Source organism: Gambusia affinis, linkage group LG23 (assembly GCF_019740435.1).
Source record: "Gambusia affinis linkage group LG23, SWU_Gaff_1.0, whole genome shotgun sequence".
Lineage (NCBI taxonomy): Eukaryota > Metazoa > Chordata > Actinopteri > Cyprinodontiformes > Poeciliidae > Gambusia > Gambusia affinis.
In genome coordinates this window covers 7,311,511-7,331,192 of record NC_057890.1, presented here as the reverse complement: position 1 = coordinate 7,331,192, position 19,682 = coordinate 7,311,511, and the positions used below count along the sequence as shown (strand labels likewise).

At 39.8% G+C, this 19,682-nt stretch overlaps 1 protein-coding gene and 1 long non-coding RNA gene across 2 annotated transcripts in view; one reads left to right on the top strand and one right to left on the bottom strand.

Moving 5' to 3' along the window:
• LOC122826743 (lysine-specific demethylase RSBN1L-like) overlaps positions 1 to 19,682 on the top strand; it is a 29,170-nt gene that overhangs the window by 6,760 nt on the left and 2,728 nt on the right. Inside the window, exons 3-8 of the mRNA XM_044108962.1 lie at positions 4,495 to 5,045; positions 5,201 to 5,359; positions 13,049 to 13,186; positions 14,325 to 14,467; positions 18,436 to 18,606; positions 18,750 to 18,858. Coding sequence (XP_043964897.1) covers positions 4,495 to 5,045; positions 5,201 to 5,359; positions 13,049 to 13,186; positions 14,325 to 14,467; positions 18,436 to 18,606; positions 18,750 to 18,858 — 1,271 coding nt within the window. The remainder of the gene's footprint in view (positions 1 to 4,494; positions 5,046 to 5,200; positions 5,360 to 13,048; positions 13,187 to 14,324; positions 14,468 to 18,435; positions 18,607 to 18,749; positions 18,859 to 19,682) is intronic.
• On the bottom strand, positions 18,188 to 18,847 carry LOC122826747. The gene is made up of 2 exons (XR_006369859.1): positions 18,730 to 18,847; positions 18,188 to 18,596 (listed from the first exon to the last, which is right to left on the bottom strand). It is a non-coding gene; the product is annotated as an uncharacterized LOC122826747 (long non-coding RNA).

The window sequence follows — 19,682 nt, the reverse complement described above, 5'->3', positions numbered from 1 at the left end:
AAGCTGCTAATACGGTGCCGTAAAAATCGAAACGTTTCACTGTAATGGGGCTGGCAGCAGGAAGCTGAAGGTGTGACGATAGCATCTGTGACATTAGCTTGACCTTTGGGGCGGGCTTCCTGCCATGTGATGAAACGGAGCTCATGATTTATTTAGTCGGACCAGCTGACTAATTTTTACGCGCCTCTGTAAGAACTCCTTTTTGGCTTTTGGTCACTTTTGCTTATGGTTCATGAATTAGTTTTTTCTCCTACTGTTTTTGTCTCGCAAACGCATTAATATCCTCTGAAGGGTTTCATATTTTGCCAACGACAAACTTACATTTATTTTCATTTAATAAAAAGTCAAAAGCTGATGTAAAACAGTGAAGCTAAAGGAAAACAATACATGGTTGTCGAAGCTCTTTGCCAAAAATAAAAAATAAAATCTTTAAAGTGTGGCATGCATTTACGTTCAATCATCTGATACCAAACATAAAATCTACTGTGACGACACGTGCATGTTAGAATATTATCAGTTTATTTATTTCAGTAATTCTGCTCAGACAGTGACGATTGTATGATGTATGATTTTATATCCATCAGTTTCAGTTAATTGTTTTCTAGCTTCTGGATAGGGGAAGAACAAAATAGTTTCTTCAAAAACTAGGGCCAGTGAGAAATAGCTTTGTTGTTGCTTGAGAAATCTTTTTTCTCCACTTCTTCCCTCCACTCAACTTTCCTCTAACGTGCTTGCACACAGCCCTTTTTGAAAAGCCAACTAACATTTCCAGCTTACCCTCCTTGGTGAGGGTGACTGCAGCGATACTCCTTCTGACCACTTCACTGTGCCTTTCCTATGTTAGAAATGAGTTTTTGTTTGGCCTATTTATTCATAAAAATGAACAGAAATAAACCTATGAAAGACGCCACTCTTTGTGTAATGAATCAGAGTTTCACTCTTTGAACTTTTGAATTATCGGAATAAATTTCAGTAACGCTGTAAAGCACTGAGATTCACCTGTAGCAGGTCAGAAGGGGTTGTTGAGGGGAAAAACAAAATCCAAGAGTTGTGTACTTTAGCAAATTTCAATGCCTCTCGTTTTGCCTGTCGAAGGCTAAACTCGGCATAGATTCATTTATTAATATATTGCTTCTCACCACCCAGCCAACTTGTATTTTATTTTTTATCATAATATAGCATTAAAATATTCTCTTTTCTTTGTTTTCCCAATCGGGAAAAACATAAGTTGAGTGAAGCTTACAAGGTTAAATCGGCGTCACACAGCCAGGTAGATCTCGATGAATACCGGCTTTATTCCCATTGATTTGATTTGTTCTGAAACTGCAGTCGGACTGGCAGTCTTCCATAGCATAATGTCACGGCCGCGCTGACATTTCAAGGACTTAGCGGCACTTTAACCACACACCATGACCACTGGCTGCAGATGGAAATTACATAGAGATTATCTGTAATATGTCACTCTTCCTGCTCTCTGGAGAGAGGAAGTGCAGCCTCGTCATGTTGATTCATCTTCTCATTACTTATGAAGACTTTGGGAGATGACTGGTCTAGCGAGAGACCGAGAGTAAGAGTGAGCGCTAATCCTGCAGTCACCCTGTGCGGGAGTCTGGTATTTAATCATGTGTGTTTAGGATAATAGAGATGCTGAAATCCACCGTGAGATTTTGAATCTTTTGAAGGAGGCGGGCGAAAAAAAAAAAAAAGCTTACTAGCAGACCAGATCAGGAAAGTACTGTGGTGTTAACTCAGAGTACTCAGCCTGTAAATGCCGCAAGTGACATAGAGACTCTGAGGAGAAAGTTAGAAATCTAATCAGCGAAAGAGTGGTAAGTTTACGATTGAGACAGAGAGAGAGAGAGAGCGAGCGAGGCAGCCAGTGGAGGAGGGGATAGAGAATCAATAAGCAACAAACGACCATTCTGACAGTAAATCCTTTTCACTGCCGTTGAGGTGGTTTGTGGGTCTGTGTGTGGATTTGACTGCAAACTTATCTGACCTTAAGCAGATCAGGACTGTTCAGCCGAGTGGCACAAGGAATTTTAGTTATTCATTAGACGTGCTTTTACTTTAAAGCAGGCGGTAGAGGGGGGAACAGAAAGAGATTTCCTGTAAGGACTATCTCCACTGGTTTTATTGCGACAGTCACTGAGGGTTGCAGTGGATTAACTGATGGAGGGGTTGTTTATTAAAAGTGGCTTTTCAGTCTGTCTTTAGTTTCAGCGTCAGTCTTTTAGAGCTTTCTGATTAACCTGCACAAGTATTTTAACTAGATTTAAATAATAGTGATGGAATCTTCAATTTATCTGGCCTGTCCATTGATTATTAATTATGAAATGCATTAAAACACAAGTGTGCCCCTTTTTTTTTTTGTTCTATAAATGCACTGGTTTTCATTTTCTTTTTGAGAACTGTAACATAAGAAGATACAGGAACAGCATTCAAAACATTCAGCCAGCTTCCTGCTGCATTAAAAATAATCCGAACTAAAGTGAGATGATTAAAGAGTGTTAGAATAATCTGGTAGCTTTAGACACAACGTGTCATCTGGCCAAACAGGTGAAGAACTGGTGTTATTTTGATCAGTGCCCGATATTTTCTGGACCCTTTTTAGTTTTTGATAGATTCTTTGATGCATAATTTTATTTTATTTTTTTTCTGGATTTCAAAATCACTGCTTTATGTCAAGCAACCTTTTTTGCTTCTGCGGTGTGTGTTTTGCACACTTTGGAGACATTCGAAATCAGAACGGAGAGGTTAGACATCAGAACCCAAAACCTGGATATAGGTGTCAGCCTGATGAGTACGGTAAATAATAGTGTTCTTTGAATTTTTCAGTCTGTCAGACAATGGAAAGCCATGTGAAAATGTTACACAGTCATAATACACAGCATATTATGAGTTGGCTGAGGATTAGAAATGAAAAGCCTAATTATGCGAGTGATCCTAATTAGCCTAAATAATCAGAATTGTGTAATTATGTAACAACTGTGAAGGCCTGCTTCTCTTCTGTGTGAAATTATTTGGTCGTTCCATGGAGAGTTTTTTTTTTTTTCTTCTTTAATTTTTCCATGTTTTGTTCGAGACAGCCTCCGCAAAGGTTTGACCTGTTGAAGGGTCATTCTATTAATATCGATCATACATGTGTCATAATTAATGGAGGACTACACACCAGCTTGTGTGCTTTTGTCACGTACAATCCTTCACCGTGAAGTTGGGGTAGAGTAAACGGAAACCGAAAAAGTAACGGTAAACAAATAACGTAACGACACAAGTCACTTTGTGTTTATTGTAAGAAATACGAGGACATTAGAGGTAGAGGTCAGCGTCTTCATGGTTTTTTTTTAGAGTAAAGAAAGATTTTTGCTACCCTGCCGACAGACGGGCAGATTTTGGGAGGCGACTTTTTCTTATTTTGGGTTGCGAGATAAACGCACGCCGCACTTTTCAGACTTTTACTCTTTAAAAGATTTAAATAACCGAGGCTAAATTTCTTTGCACATAAAATGAAATGCACTGAAGCTTGTGGTAGCAAAAAGATCAAATAAAACAAGCTGTAAAGCGGTTATTAAATTCAGTCCTGGAAAATAATAACATAAATCTCCACCAGACTGATTATGATCCGTGCATTTTTGTCAATATCTGGCTGCTGTGATGAAGGTTCCCATTTGGGAACAGAAGTGTTTCTGTTTGTGTCCATATTTAGTTTGAGTTAGGGGGGAGGGGTGGTTTGTGTGTTAAAGAGCTTTTGGATTAGTAGCTCTAGTATTGTACTCTAAATACCCCGTCTCTCTGCTGCTCTCTTTAATACCGTCTGTCCCTCTGCTGTTTCGTATTCTCCCTCGTCTGGCAGGAAGTACATGCTCTAACGGCGTCGCTCACACACTTGCATGCACACAGATAAAAATGGGAGTAAGGAATAGTCACCATCAGAGTCCAGAAGATTCACCCTGGTAATTGTTTCCCTCACACAAACAGTCACAAACAGCGGCGAGTCGAAATTTCCACGTTCCAATTTGTCTAGCTTCTGGGATTTAAGGAGATGAACCGTGGTGCAGGTTTTTTATTTTTTATTTTTTTATCTCTCTTCAGATATTGACTAAACCGTTTCCTGACTCAGTCGGAGCTGCTTTTCTCGAGGGATTCTGTTTCAATTTATTTAGTATGTACACCACGGGAAGAGGCATGTCAGCTGGGGAGCGCGATGACTCATCTGTCTGTTCTTGTTTAAAAATAGTTAGTGCTCATTTCTTTCAGTGTTCTCCCTTTAAATGCTTGTTTAAAGTAGTCGTCTTGTTTGGCTCGTTAAAGGCTCAATGTGGATGTTTTGATTTCTTCTACCATTATTTGTTACTTTTCCACGGTGTTCCGAGATCAGAAAGCGAGAGAAATTATTGCAATGGAGCGCTTTGCTTCAAAATAATTCTTGAACTTGCTCATTAATATTTGAAAACTAAAGTTCGCTCTCCCTGTCTTTCTGTCGGCCCCGTCCAGAAGAAAAAGAGAAAGCGAAGATCAAGTTGGAGGAGCTGCAAATCAAAAAAGTGAAGAAGAAAAAGAAGAAGAAACACAAAGACGGGGAGAAGTACAAGAGAGTGAAGATGTACCACCGCTCCTGCCAAACCATCTGCGCCGGCCTGCTTCTCCTACCACCTCCTCCCTCCTCGTCCTCCAACTCCTTCTCCTTCCCCGAGCAAACAAACAACTCTTCTGCGTCGCCCTTCAAGTCTCCTCCACCCGTTTACCTGACGTCCAACAATAAAAACTCCAATCTCAGGCCCTCTTCTCCTCCTCCTGCCTCCAAATCACTCTTCAACTCCTCCAACTCAAAGCTCCCAGTTTCTACAAAACACAACTCGCAGAGGATCCATCCTGGAATGGCAGGCCTCGAGTTTGCGCCCTACATTTACATCGAAAACCAGCCGAATGGAGGGGCTCTGGTAGCTCATGCGTATGCGTCTCAGCTCTCCTCTCTCTCTGTGGACCAGAGGCAGAGATTTGCCCAGGAGTTTGTCACGTTATCGTTCAGCGAGGACCAGTCCAAGGTAAAGTCCTTCTGAGAAATAGATAACCTTTCAAATTGCTTTTTTTTTTTCTTTTTCTTTTTTTAAGATAGTTTTTAATGGCGCACGTTTCATTCTAGAAACCTAATCTGTCATTTCTGAATCACATACCAGCTTCTTCCTTTGCTTTGTTGCAGGCAGCTCATTACGTCATGGGAATTGTTCACGGAGAAGCCAAGAACCTTCCCGACTTCTTGGATTACTTTTCAACCAAGTTCCCGTCGGCTCCTGTCAAAATGGAAATACTCGGAAAGAAGGACATAGAAACAACCACTATGGCTAATTTCTACTCTCAGGTAGGTTGAACTCGATGGAGAACGAACAGCGGCAAAATAAAAGGACCAACACGCAAATGTTTTCACATGCTGCCGCGTTCAAACACAATCTTTTTCTTGACAAAGAGGCAATAATTTTGAAGCGGAATGAAAATTTTCTTTGCAAATAGAATGACCCTTTTTAAAAAAAAATTATAGTTGGAGCATTAACTTTTGAAGTCTTCTAACACAATATTTAAAACCAGACATCAGTTTCATTTCGCTTCACAGTTATGCGCTGCTTTTTTGCAGTCTATTGCAAAGTATCTTTGTAAAATACACAAAGGTTCGTGGTTAATATTTGACAGAAACGTGAGAAGACTCAAGGTGTGTTTTGCATTAAATGTGCAGAAGAACAGGCATGCACAGTTTTGCTTAATTCTTCCTTTAGCTGTAGAGAAAATCTTTGTTTAGAAAACAGTCAAGCAGTGTAGGTCCTACTTGGATTAAGATCACTTGCAGCAGAAATAAACGGAGTAACGAATGCCAACGCGGCATTTGAGACTTTAAACTGTCCCACATTATGCAGGCTTGCAGGCACAGGAAGAGGCGGAGGCCTGCAAATTGAAGCTTGTCGTTTTCTGTCGACCGAGACACATTCACACCCGCACCGACCTGTTTATGTCTATTTGCACGTTGCGGTCTGAAGCAGGGAAGATGTCTTTGCAAGTGAAAATGGTCTTGGCTGGTGAAGTTAGAACATGCTTTGAAGAGTTTTCACAGAGATATTTTATGAGCAGAATTGGTTGGTTGGTTTGTGGTTTCCCTCTCGAGGCACAAGATGTGAACCTAAAATACTGAGCAGTTTAAGCTGTGATCAGTGTTGTACAGATTATTGGAATTATAATGGCAGGATACAGTAATATGTGAACTTCAACTGGAGCACATTGTCCATGATTTATTTGTTAAGTATGCTTTTGTATTTTGGAATAGCCTGTCTGCCATGCAATGGTTTATTTTAGAAGATAAGTATTTGAGCGGGGCTCTTTTGGTGCAAGTTCTTTATGAATCTCTCTATTGGTTTGTGAAAATGCATCAATCAGAATTTTATGGCCGATATTCGATCAGTTGTTTGTTTGCTTTTTAATGATTCTGTAATATCTTCGTTGTTAATAACACACAAACCTTTAAACGTAGCATTCAAAATAATATTTCCATCTTTGCTGCTATGACCAAACTATCAATTCCAAAAAACTAGAGTTTGCACGTTGAGCAGTAATTCTTCTAATATTAGCTGTTAGCATGGGTAGCGTTACTAAAACTGTTGGTGTTCTGTAGAGAATGTAAAAAGTTGCCTAAAGGCTGCAAATATTCTCAGTTTCCAGACATATTTTTTAAGGTGTTTTTCTTGTGCATTGCGTCTTTAGCCTGCTAATATGACTATATTTTTATAATCAAGTAAAAATTCTTGTAGCCAGGTTAAAAGGTTAAAATGCTTAACTGTCTTCCATCCAGTATTCCTACACCCTGAATGAACAGGAAAAATAAGAAACGTCTCAAAGTACTACATCTAGCCATATAGTTACTCTATATGCATATTGCCTATGGAGTAATTTATTAAGTGATTAATAAATGAATGAATAAATTTGTCGTTTAACTGCTTGATAGAGTTGTATGGTTGTGTTTCTAAGCATCTGGTTAAAACATCTGCTTCCATCTGTTCAGCATGTTTGGTATAACAACAATGTGAAAACTTTAACACAATACACATTTCGACACAGTTTTTATGTCAGAGCTATCAAGATACAATTTAAATGAGAACTGAAAACCTTTTTTCTTTCTGTCTGACCTTAGATAGCTTTACTGATTTAGGTAAATTATTATTAATATTAAACATGAAGAGGCTTTTTATGCAGCGTATGTAAATACCCGCTTTCATCTGTGCCTTTCTAAAGAAATTAAATTCAAAAGTAACAAATGGTCATTTAAAAAAAAAAATAAATAATAATAAAAAAACATAGAAAGACAGAAGAAAATACAAGTGATGGTAGAAAATGAGAAGTGGCGTTACCAGGCTGTGAGAGATGAAAGCCGTAATGCAGGTAGCAGCGGTTCACAACACGTCAGGCTGGGAGTCAGAAACCACTTTAAAAAAAAAAAAAAGAAAAAAGGTGTTTTTCATCTTCACTACTTAAAACGCTTGAGCGCTGCAGCAGCTGATAGTCTGAAACCTGGTGAGGGAAACCGTTAGAGAACGACTGGCTAAAGGGAGGAACGTGTCTGCGTGTGTGTGTGTGTCTGCGTGTGTGCGTGTCTGCGTGTGTGTGTGTGTTGCTGATCCGGATGGTCTCCAGAGCCCGGTGACACAGATACACCTCTTCATTTCGACTCGTCTCAGGCCCACAGTTTACTAATGAAAAGCCTTTTGTTGCCTCAGACCTCCTGAGTGGGTCGGTAGTAAGAACCTGCCTGCTCTTTTTCAGTGGAAGCGTGTGAATGCTGCAGGGGGCGTGTGAGGGGCTTTTTCTTTCTGCAACACTCCCTTTGGGTTTACTGGAACTGAAAAAAAATAACCTAAAGGTTTTATTTTATTTTATTTTTTTGCCTTTCTTTGGAGCTTCCCTGCATTAAAAAAAAAAATAAAAAATTGTAATTTGCACATTTTAAAGGAAAGCCCCAGAATTAATTCTCTGCATTTGATATAATCTAACTAAACCCCTTGCCTGTTTTCTCAGAGTAATGTTCCCTGCGGGGCTAACATCATTGTCCGCTGGCCTTGTTAATTTTTTTCCCTCCCTCGTACCTCTCAGCAGTGACCTTGGGATGTAGATATACAGTCTGCACATACACACAGCTGTGAGCATGCATACTGATAACATACCCACACACACATGGATTAATGGTGTATCAGGCACATTTTTCTCTCCCTTTCTTTCTCTTTTATTGTGTGCCTCACTCTGTTAGTCTTTCAGTGTCTCTTTTATCCCCGTGCGCCACGATTCTGCTCAGTTGTGTAGCAGCTCTGTGTTCCAGCCATGAATGACTGCACTGCTGCCTTTTATATGGTGTGAGGGCAGAAAGGAAGGAATAAAAGGAGAAATAGGGAGAGGCAGAAGCTGCTTGTGCAGGTTTTTTCACTTTGGCTTCAAGAGCTCTGGGTTTATTTGCAATGTTCAAATTGTGAAAGCGGGCAGGAGCCGAAGTTAGTGTCGGGTGTTTTTTGTTGTTGTTTTTTTTTTAATTTAGTACCTGACTGAAGCCATTTTCACTGCTGGGAAGGATTATAGAAGATTACAGCTCTCCATTTTCTCATGGTAGGCAGAGCCCAGCAGTCGATACATGATGTGGCTGTACTAAGAAGTAATTTGGTCTCTTGTTCAGTCACAGGTAGCAGGAATGTTGTCACAACATCAGGTGACAAGCGAGCAGGAACACAGTGCAACCTTTTCAAGGTGGGATAATCATCACCTCACATTGTACACATGTAAGTGTGGTGAATTCAAAAAATGTATGCAACCAAATTGACTATCTAGCAGCTACTAATGGTAAAGCAATGACTCAGAAAACCTGCTGCTAAAACGACATTTTACAACCATTCTAATAACGTTATGGATGACATTTTAGCAATTTTACTGTAATTTTCAAGCGTCCTTTATGTCAGTTATAAGTTATAAATTGTTGCTCAGCCTGCCAACAGTCGCAGTGTTTCCACTGGACATGCAGATGTACGAAAATAAATTTGCTTGACGGAAACCGAAAATTCACGTCTCTTGATTAAAATGTTTTTGCGGCGGTTGTTTTTCGGCTGTTGCGAAATTTGTGTATTTCACAAAACCACTATGGAAACGCTTTTTTTCCTCATCACACGTCGCCTGGTTAACAAATGGATGCAAAAATGATGAAGAAAACAACAGGAAGTGGCAGAAGGATGATGGCGAGTCATGTTTTCTAATGACTTATTGCATGATTAAGCTTATTCACATTTGATTTTAATTTGAGATAATATGGTGATAGAGCAATACTGAGAGAATGAAGTAGTAATTTTATGACAAACGCCAACACGAATTAAAAAATAAAACTAATTATCCTATCTTTTTTTCTAATTAAAGTGATTTCTTTAAGGTGCTCTTCTTGTGCATTGCGTCTTTAGTCTGCTAATATTTTCATAATTAAGCAAAAGTTCTTGTAGCCAGGCTGTCATCCAAATCACAGAAGGGATGAGTGAAATAAAAGCGCTTTTTAAAATTAGTTCCTGTCATGTGTAATTTTTATTTATTTATTTATTTATTTTTGAGAAAAGAAAGCAAGAGAAAATTATTAAAATCAGATCTGGTATAAAAACATTTTTTACTTTCAGTCCATAGCTCCCTGGCCTAAGAGGACAGCACTGTTTTTGATCTAAGTGAAAACTAAAAGTATGTTCACCATCTTTTCTTTTTTTCTTTTTTTTTTTTTGCTTTACAGGCAAAACAATAAGTCGTTTATTTTCTTAAGTGTTACATCACTGTTTATGTCTATTTAAGGTTTTACGTTCATCTGTTTCACTTTGAAGATAGCCAGGGGAGAGATTACGATCCAAAAGTGTGTCCAGTTGTGTGTGAGGCCCCCAGTCAGCAGCCTGAAGCTTTGTTGTGACGCAGGCACAGTAATGGATTAATAGACTTAGCAGTCAAGAGACGGGCCGGGCCTAATGACTGAGACAGAGAGACGCTGAGACCCGAGGAAGAGGGAGACGCAGGCAGACACATAGGTTCCTGAAAGGTCAGCTAGAGTAGTGAGACGATGGCCTAGCGTAAACTCAGCCAGGATGAGTTGATTAAAGGCGAGGGAAGTTGGTGCAGAATTAACGAGCAGGAGAGCAGTTTAACTTTCCAGCAGGGATCAGAGGTTTATGAAGGAAATGGAAGGAGGGGCTGATGGAGAGACGAGACCAGGACAATGGAGAAAATGAGACGAGTCGAACGCAGAGTAGACGGTGTCTGAGCGCGCACGTAAACAGAGGCGATGAACCGGAGAACCTCGTTGATAACTACTCAAGAGGAAGTCTGCCGCATTTCCCTTTTCCTTCTGTTTTCCTCCTCTTAATATAGACCCGAGCTGCGAGCCAACCGCAGACTGTAAAACGCTTCTGTTTATTTGAGGCCTGGATAGTGTTTCCTAATGCCGCTCTTGCAATCGACACGGGGCTTATTCAACTGTTAAATTATGCACATGTAAACACACAAACACAGACAAATAGATGCTCGTGAGCGGGGCTAATTAAAACCAGGCGCACAGATAAATGCATCCACTCACAAACGCACACTGTGACACTGCGGAAGTCATTTGTGGATGTTGTGATGGATCCATGTGTGCACAAACATATTTGGGTCATTGACTCAGTGGCACTTTTTAAAGTTGTGGGTGGATGGGTGGGAATCTTCCAAGCCTCTGGCATACATCGTCTTCAGTGTTGGGACACAGATCTAATGAAGTGGGAGAAGCACGACATGTAGCCATGTTGCTTTTTGCCTCTCAAACAGAATGAGTCAGATAGTTTTATATTTAGCTTGTTTATAAATTACACACACCGTTAGATCCGTTGGTAAATAGTAATGTGGAAAACACCTGCAGAGTGGAGGCTACATGTACTCAATGCTCTTTTGGATCCGGCACTCTGCCCAGAGATGCTCCTGGCAGCTGTCAAGCACTTTCTCCTCAAGTGTTTCTCCAGGTTAGACTTTATACTCTTATTACCTATTTAACATTTTCTTTTTCTGCTTTTAACCAAACCTGACATGATTAGCCTCCTCTGAGATGTTCAAATTTTGGGCTATTGTTGGTCTTCATGATTCTGTTTGTTCACTAATTGCCGTCAACAAACCTCTCTGAGGCTTTCAGAGAACAGCTGGATTTAAACCCAGATGAAGGGCGTTTCCCGAAAATCCCAAAATTGCGACATTTGTTGCACTTTTCAGCCAGTGCAGTTTAGAAAAACTTGTTCACTCCCTCGCCTGTGGTGGCGCTAAACCAAGAACCACTGAAGGAACAAACACGAAAATCTCCGAAGAAGATCCTGAGCTCTACTTCCTTCTTCACGAAATGTAAACGATAATAGTGACATCAGATTTCTCTTTTGTTTTTGGTAAAAGGCCACAAGCCGTTTTCTCTGCCTGCGCTGGATTCAAGCATTTGTTTTGGTTGTATTTACCCAGAATGCCCTGAAATAATATAGTCCACCTCCTGCTTTTTGAGCGGTCTCTGATCTGTTTGCATCCACATCATGCATTCGAACCGCATCAGGAAACTGAACAAAGACCTTGAGTTCGATTTTTGGTCCAGAGTTGGTTGTGCATTCACACCTCACCAAATGAACCAGACACTTTAGTCAAATGAACCAGAAATTACATTTTTAACTATTTTCCCAATTATTTGTTACAGGGGAGCATCAGTAAATATCAGTACATTAGAAAATATAATTAAATGCAGTTACTGTGTGCAGTTTAGTTGTATAAAGAAAGTGTTTTTTCAAGAACTTTAATTGTTTGTGGCTCTATGTGACATCCATGCAGTTACCAAATAATGAAATAAGTGTTTTTATCATATTTTCTATTGTTAACACAATAGTACCTCAAAATATCATGATACAATTCTAATTGCATATCTCCAGTCCCATAGGTCATTTAATAAGCAATTAGTTGAGCCATATGGCCCATAAGATGTCCAGTATCGTATTTAGGGGCACCAAAGCAAAAAGAGGACATCAAATAATGCCTCACTTTACAGAATATGTTTTTCCTTAAAACAAAAATACAAAATGCAATTAGCTTGTGGTTATAAAGTGACAAAATCCTGAAAAGATCGAGGAGATTTTGTTTTTTCAAGGCTCTTTATGTATTTCGATTTGTTTTCCTTTTTGTCCATGTTCTGTCTGCACTCACTGTGCTGTGGTGATGTCACCCTCTAGCCTCTCTCTCTCTCTCTCTCTCTCTTTTTCCTCCCCACTTCCCTCCACCTGTTTCTTCCTCTTGTGGGTATCCTGACTCCTCTCCACCTCCATCTCTGCCTCGTTGTCAAGTGGTGACTCACTGAAGGCGCGCAGCCAAGGATTTGGCTAGCCCGCACGCACACACACTCACACGCACTCACTCCACCCGCATCCAAAATAAGCCAAGAGTACAGCGTGCAGGCCACATGCTGCACGTACTGCACTGGCATGCACACACAGAGGGACTGTTGAGGGGCCAGAGCTGTGAGAGACGGGTAGATTCACTGTCACACACGCGCAGTGCTCCGTCAGCCAAGTGAAAAGCCCCAAACCGTCTGAGTCACATCAGTGGAGCAGAAACGGAAAAGTAAATCCGCCGGCACTCACACATACAGTGTCTATTCTGACACCCAGCGATGATTTCACAGCTTCCATGTAGATTTGTTTCTCTCCAGTTCAGACTTTACTGCATCCGGTGTTTGTTCCCCTGAAACTCACTGGAATAAAGAATAAACATTGCTCGTGGTTTGGTAGCTCTGGAAACGTTGTATTTAGCTGTGGATCAGTGTTGTGTGTGAGAATCCCTTGAAAAATTAGGCATTTAAAGGGGGAAAAAAAGCATCTCTCTTCTATTGAAAGACAAATACGTACAGCAGTTTGATTTGAATTTTAATTTATACTCGTAATTGTACGTTTACCACCTGCTTCCGCCCTAAAAAGCAAAGTCAAGTCTCGAACATGTCTGCTTCTTTCTCCTAAATCAGGTGAAGAGAACTTACAGCCACGGTACGTACAGAGCCGGAGCCATGAGACAGATCAGTCTGGTGGGAGCCGTGGATGAAGAGGTCGGGGATTATTTCCCAGAGTTCCTCAGCTTGCTGGAGGAGTCCCCCTTCCTGAAGGTGAGGCTGCTGCAGCAGACGCGTGGCAGTGATCCAAAACAGCAGCTCAGCAGACAAATGGATTGAGCTTTGAAAAGTGACAGAAGGATTGAGACCGGCTCAAAACATTTAGAAGGTTTTTTTTTCTATCTTGGATTGCATCAGAGGACTTAAACCTTGTGATAGATTAAAACCCTTAAGTGGATGAGAGTCGCACTTGATTTTGTTTAATTATACACTTCAGATGAAGAATTGTTCCAGATGTCACCTTGTTAAAATACTGGCAGAATGCCTTTTGTCGCATTAAAACCAGACGTTTATTTGTCTTGTTAGGATTTAAAGTGATAGATCAACACACCGTAGTGCAGAATGAAGTGGAAGGGAAATGATTCATTGTTTTTAGCATTTGTTCATAGCAATGGAAAGCGTCCCCTCAGCATGATGCTGCTACTCCCATGTTTCAGTGTGGGAACACTGGTTTCAGGGTGATGTTGCTTTCCAAACAGGCCAAGTGTTTTGGGATTTTCTCTATCAGTCTTGTTTTTTTGAAAACCAATCAAAAGATTTTCACATTCAGTTTCACATTGGCCGAATAGAAGAGAAGACTGTTGAAAGAGCTGATGAACAGTGGGAAAACGTCTTAATGAGGGCTGAAGCGATTAATTGTGATGAATTGATTATTGAAAAAAAATCGTCAACTTGTTTAGTAATCAATTAATTGTTACCTGGAGAGACTCAAAAAAAATGTAACTTCATGAAAGAACAACATACTCAAACCAGATATTAAGCCAAAACCATGCAATTTGGATTTAAGATCAAATTAAAATAAAAAAAACCTCTTTGTTTGTAAGTATTTTTTACCCAAAACTTGTCAAGTGGCAAAGTTTTAATTTCACCCGGTTCAAATTCTCTAAAGAAATGATGTTATTGCATTTTAGGCAATAAAAAAGTTTTTCTTATTTAAAAAAGGAACTGATTTATTTGTCTACATGCATATCATAATGTATTTTTAATATTGTAATATTTAAAAGAGACTAAAGTGGTCCATTGAGAAATACGCAGAATATGCCAACTTTTGATAGATGAATCTATTACTAAAATATTTGCTACTTGTTGCTTTGGTGTTCCTCATTGCTTTCTCCTGCCTGTTTAAATGCAGCGGACTCTTCCATGGGGAACACTTTCCAGCCTAAGAAACATGAGTCCAACAAAGAGCGACGACGGTCCAATAATGTGGGTCAGACCAGGAGAACAGATGATACCTGTAGCCGATATACCAAAGTCTCCTTTTAAAAGAAAGCGGTGAGTCCAGCTGGAAACCCTTGCAATAATCCCGAGATGCATTGTTTCTACCTTGTTGACTCTCTTCTGTTGCTCTCGACGGTGCTTGTGCGCACTTATCATAAAAAAAACACACACGTCACACACACACATTTATATCAAACACTTACCAATTTCAAGCATCAGCCGTGGGAACGGCGTGAAGCTCTGTTGTTGTCGAGCGGGGCTGTATGAGGCAATTACCCTCTCCACTCGCCTGTGTCGCCGTTGCTCGCGTCTCGAACGCGCAGCGTCTGCGAGCGAGACCGGCAGAAACCAGCGAGCGTTTGCGTGTGTGACACCGCTCACCGCTCCGATGAGATCATCGTTGCATCAGACTCTGCGTCTCGTGGCTGGGTGGCAAACAGCGGGGCAACACACACACACACACACACACACACACGCACACACACACTGCACTCATTCCTGCTGAGCCCAATTTGTTTCACCTCATTCTTCAGTTTTATTTTTGTTTTTCATGGCAGCCACTTAAACGTGCTGAAAATATTGTCTGCTAATAAAGCACTGTATACATTGTACATGAAGCTGTACAATCCAATATGTGGATATTGCCTTCGAAAATAATATCGCATTATCTCTTTCCACCAAGAAAGTATGAATTTTCATTAATTTCTGTTAAGAACTGACATCCACTCTTTTCTTTTATTTCCTCCACGCTCCCCGTCTCGTTCTCCTTTCTGTCCTTGTCCTCCTGCGACTTGTAAACATCAGCGCTATCTCTCTGTTTCCTCTACCATCTTTTTTTCCAGCTTCATCCTCTTGACCCCCTTCTTCCTGCTTTTAAGTTGATTTATAGCAGAGTTATTATGCAGGTGTTTTCAGGGACCCAGGTAGCACATGCTAAAGCTCATATGTTGGAAATGTCATCAGTATGCAGCCGCTGTTGTTTATGTCTGTCGGCGCTTATAGAAAAAGAGACGTAAGAAAAAAAAAAAACTACTTTAGAAAAGAAAGTAATATTAGAAAGTGGTAGGGTGCAGAGAAAGATGTGAACGTGATCATGTTCGCAGTTAGTCCTTGGCTGCTGTTTCTCTAGACGTTGCTTTGAAGGAAGCGACCGCATCGCTTTCATGGGCTCTCATGCTGTTCGGTTGGTGGTTTCGGTGAAAAGGTCAAGACTTGGAGCATTTTTGACAGCGCTGATTCGCTCCGTCTGAGAATCTGAGTTTATTATAGCGACACGCTTTGAAAATAAACCCAAATACCTTGGCTTTCAGTGAAGGGGCATCCTGACTGCATTCTTGGACGGTAACGGCAGCCGCAGTCTTTTTCAATATTGATGTTATTACAGCATTGTTAAAATATCTCTGTTTAAGTATAGCGTTTCAGAATAAGACCCTGCCAGTGAGAATATGTGGATAACTGAAGGTAAAATAACAACATATAAAAACAATAGAATGAATTTAACATTTTCTCCAATATACACATAAATTGTAAAGATATTGTTAATAAAACTTGTGTAATAAACCTGATGGATGTCTCTTAAAGCAGAAAACTTTTTGGATGGATAGATTTGGAAGGAAATTGTAAAAGAATTGGTTGGATTTATTTAACATTTTAATTCAGTCATAAGTTTAAAATAGTCCGATCTTTTATTTTCTACTAACTTTAACTGCAATGGATTCTATACATGCACACTTTTGAACAACCCTGAAGTGTATTTAGTCTGAAGAAAATTATCCCTAATTTACTTCTACTGTCTTCTGTCTGATCTTATTGACAAAAATGAACTTTAACTTGTTTCAATCTTTTTAATACTACTGGTGGAAATTACACCACAGTTGTAACTGGTAACTTTTTCTTCAGTTTATATCCATGAATGAAAGCAACATTTTACTTCTTTTTTTTTTTTTTTCATATGAATGAAGAACTTTGAAACCTTCTTTTTAAGCCAAATGAAAAGTGAAACCAGCAGGTGGTAAAGATAACGAGGATTCTTCGGTCCACACAAGAACGTAAACAATCGTACGTTTTTGAACAATATATGCCCATTCTCTATTTTCTACTCTGCTTATAGCTTCATTTTATAAAATAAAATACAATCAGGACAAAAGTGTTGTTGAGTAACAGTAATATTTAACAAAAATGCAGGCAGATTTGTTTTTCTCAGCTAATAAACTTGTTGGGAATAAAATGGGATACATAAAGATTTTTCTTGGATTTGACTCCAACTCCCTTTCTTGCTCGTTTCTACTATATTCCATATCACCTTATCTTGTGATTCTCCCCCCCCCCCGCCCCCCCACCCTCCTTCTCCTCTTCTTCATCTCCACACTGTTACACCGCTCTCGGTTGTACCTCGTGTACTCCTTTCTTCCCTTGATCCCCACGTAATCTGGCCATAAATAATCATAAATGCATCCTGACGGCGACACACTCCCATGCATGGAAACAAAATACAGGACCTCACTTGCAGAGGGTATTTTAGGATCTAAGTTAAATGTTTTTTTGGGTTTTTTTTCCTCTGCAGTCCTTCCCGGCTGCTTCCCTTATCAGCTTTTCTTCTTTTACATTTATTACTGCCAGGCTGCAGTCAGCACACACACACACACACACACACACACTCAGAGCTGTGTGTGTTCGCCTTCATCTGCCCCTCTGCTCTGCAATATTTTCCTCCATCTCAGTTTTTTTCTTCTTCTTTTTTTTTTTTTCTTCCCGTCGTTCTCCACCGGCTCATGCATCTTTCTTCTTATCTCCGAATGAATGAGCACAGCGCGATAGTCTAGCTGTTCTTTGGTCCGTGCGTGCGCGTGCGCCGTGTGTTGCGCTCTTGAAGGATTCTTGCAGATTTCCTGCATGCGTGTTCAGCCTCCCGTTTGAACCTGAATGCAGCTCTGGTGTGAGTCGCTGATCTAGCGGGGAGCTGACTGCAGTACTTCTATTGTTCGGCGGTGTGGCTCGTTTCTGTGCTTTTACTCTTCAGGTTCTCGGGGGTTTATGCCGCGAAATCCAGTGTAAACACACTGTACACATTCTGCTTTTTTTTTTTTGTGCCTTACCTTATCGGTAATGTGAATGTTATAAGTAAAGCAGATTATACTACTGGTTCCCTGTTATTACTCTATATTAAGTGATTTATTTATTTTCATTAACTAAGAGGATGCATTACCCTTTATTTATTTTTGCAAAGTGTTATTGTGTTTTTTTTCCTATTACATTCGTTTGCCTTTGATCTTATAATATCACACCCAACAGTTAATAGAATTCGGCTGTTTTTGTTGCCTGCAGGTTAATAGTTAATAATAAAATAAGTTTTCAGTTGTAAAGTTTTAACACTGAAGGGTTTTGTGTGGACAGAATTAAAAATAACCAGCAGCAGTTCTGTTGATTAAAGATCAAATAATTTAATGGTGCAGCTCAACAAATTAAAATATCTCCCAAGAGGTAACTTACTTTAATGTGAATTTAAAAAGAAATGAATTAAAAGAGATACATCACACACAGTGCGATTAAAAAAAATTTTTTTTTTTTTTTAGTTGGCTGTAAGCCAAAATCATAAACAGTAATAAAGTTGTATATTTACAAGCTTCACTTCTTAATTTAATCACTGAGATAAAGTAACTTTTTGATGATGCTCTATATATGTATATTCTGTATCCAAAAGCAACTAAATATGGTTAAGTGTGGCTTTTAGTATTTAACTTATGGACACTCTAGATATAAATCAAGAGATATTAATCAATAATGCATTGTTATTTATTATCTTATTTCACACCGTTTGAAATCAAACACACTGACACACATACCTACACTCTATCTGTGTTTCCTCTATCGCCTGAAAATTTTTAGTTTTTGTTGTTTTAAAATAGCAGACAGCAAAGATCATCCCACTCTCTTTTAGTCACTCTTACCTTAAAATTTCACTTCGGGGAAGCAGACTCAAAACTGTGTTTGTTTGGGTTTTTTTTTTTTTCTTTCTTTCTTAGCTCCACTAACGAGGTAAAGAATCTGCTCCAGTCGATGCCCCGGACCAGCGAGCCCAGGGAGATTCTGTTCGAGGACCGGACCCGCGCCCACGCCGATCACATCGGCCAGGGCTTCGAGCGTCAGACCACGGCGGCCGTGGGAGTGCTGAAGGCTGTCTGCACTGTAGAAAGGTAGAAGAAGAAAAAAATCTGCGTCCTTTAATGGCAGTTTGCCCACAGGAGACACATGCTCAATGTTTACACAACTCACTCCATGACAGATAGAGTGTAATCGCTCGGTTTTCCTCCACCTACCCTCTCTGCTTTATTTTCAGGTCGGAGCCGCCTCATGTAACCAAAGACGTTGTTTGTTTCCATGCTGGGGATTTCCCTTACGTCGTCGAGAGGCTGCAGTTGGACTTGTACGAACCGCCGCTGTCTCAGGTGTTCATTTACACACAACCGCAAATAAATAACCACACAGCAGCATCTCCAGATAGACACAGAACGTACTGCTGGCAGTGTTGATGATACGCAACTCAAACAGAGGACCAATGCTGCCATCTGGTGGAAAAAGTGTTCTCATCTTCTCTTTGATACTTTGAGGAGACTTTCATAATCATGTTGAACGGTTCCAGTGGTTAAAAATAGACTGAATGAGATGGAAAGTTGATATCAGACATAACCAGATGTTTGCTACTTTGATTTGTGGCTTTCCAGACGTGTCGTATTTTTCCCAGAAAAAAGCTCACTAAGCTAAACTTCAATGACTTGTGCAGAAAAAGGCAACAAAACAAACAAGCCTTCAATAATCAAAAATAAACCATTGCAAACACAAATAAGAGTTCAGGAAAAGCAACTCATCGTCAAGCAAAAATGCAAATCATTTGTTTCAGTTTTGTTGAAATGCATGTTTGCTTTTATGCCTTATTATAAAACCAAACAGTTTTATTTTGTTCTTGCTTTACTGTCACATTTAAATGTTTCAGATCACCCAACTCATTTAAATATCAAACATAATCCACTGAATACAAAAATCTGTTCTTAAATGATAATTTCTCAGTTCGACAGGAAAAGGCTGTGCAAACCAACCTGATTGTATGTGTAAATATAACCTTGTTAAATCGTAATTGAACTGATTTACCACACGTAAACACAAACGCTTGATTACTGCTAGATGATTAGAAGCTAGACATGACCTTGGAAATAACCTTCCTCTCCTGGAAATTATTCCAGGAGAGAATAATAAAAAAAAAGCCACACAAACC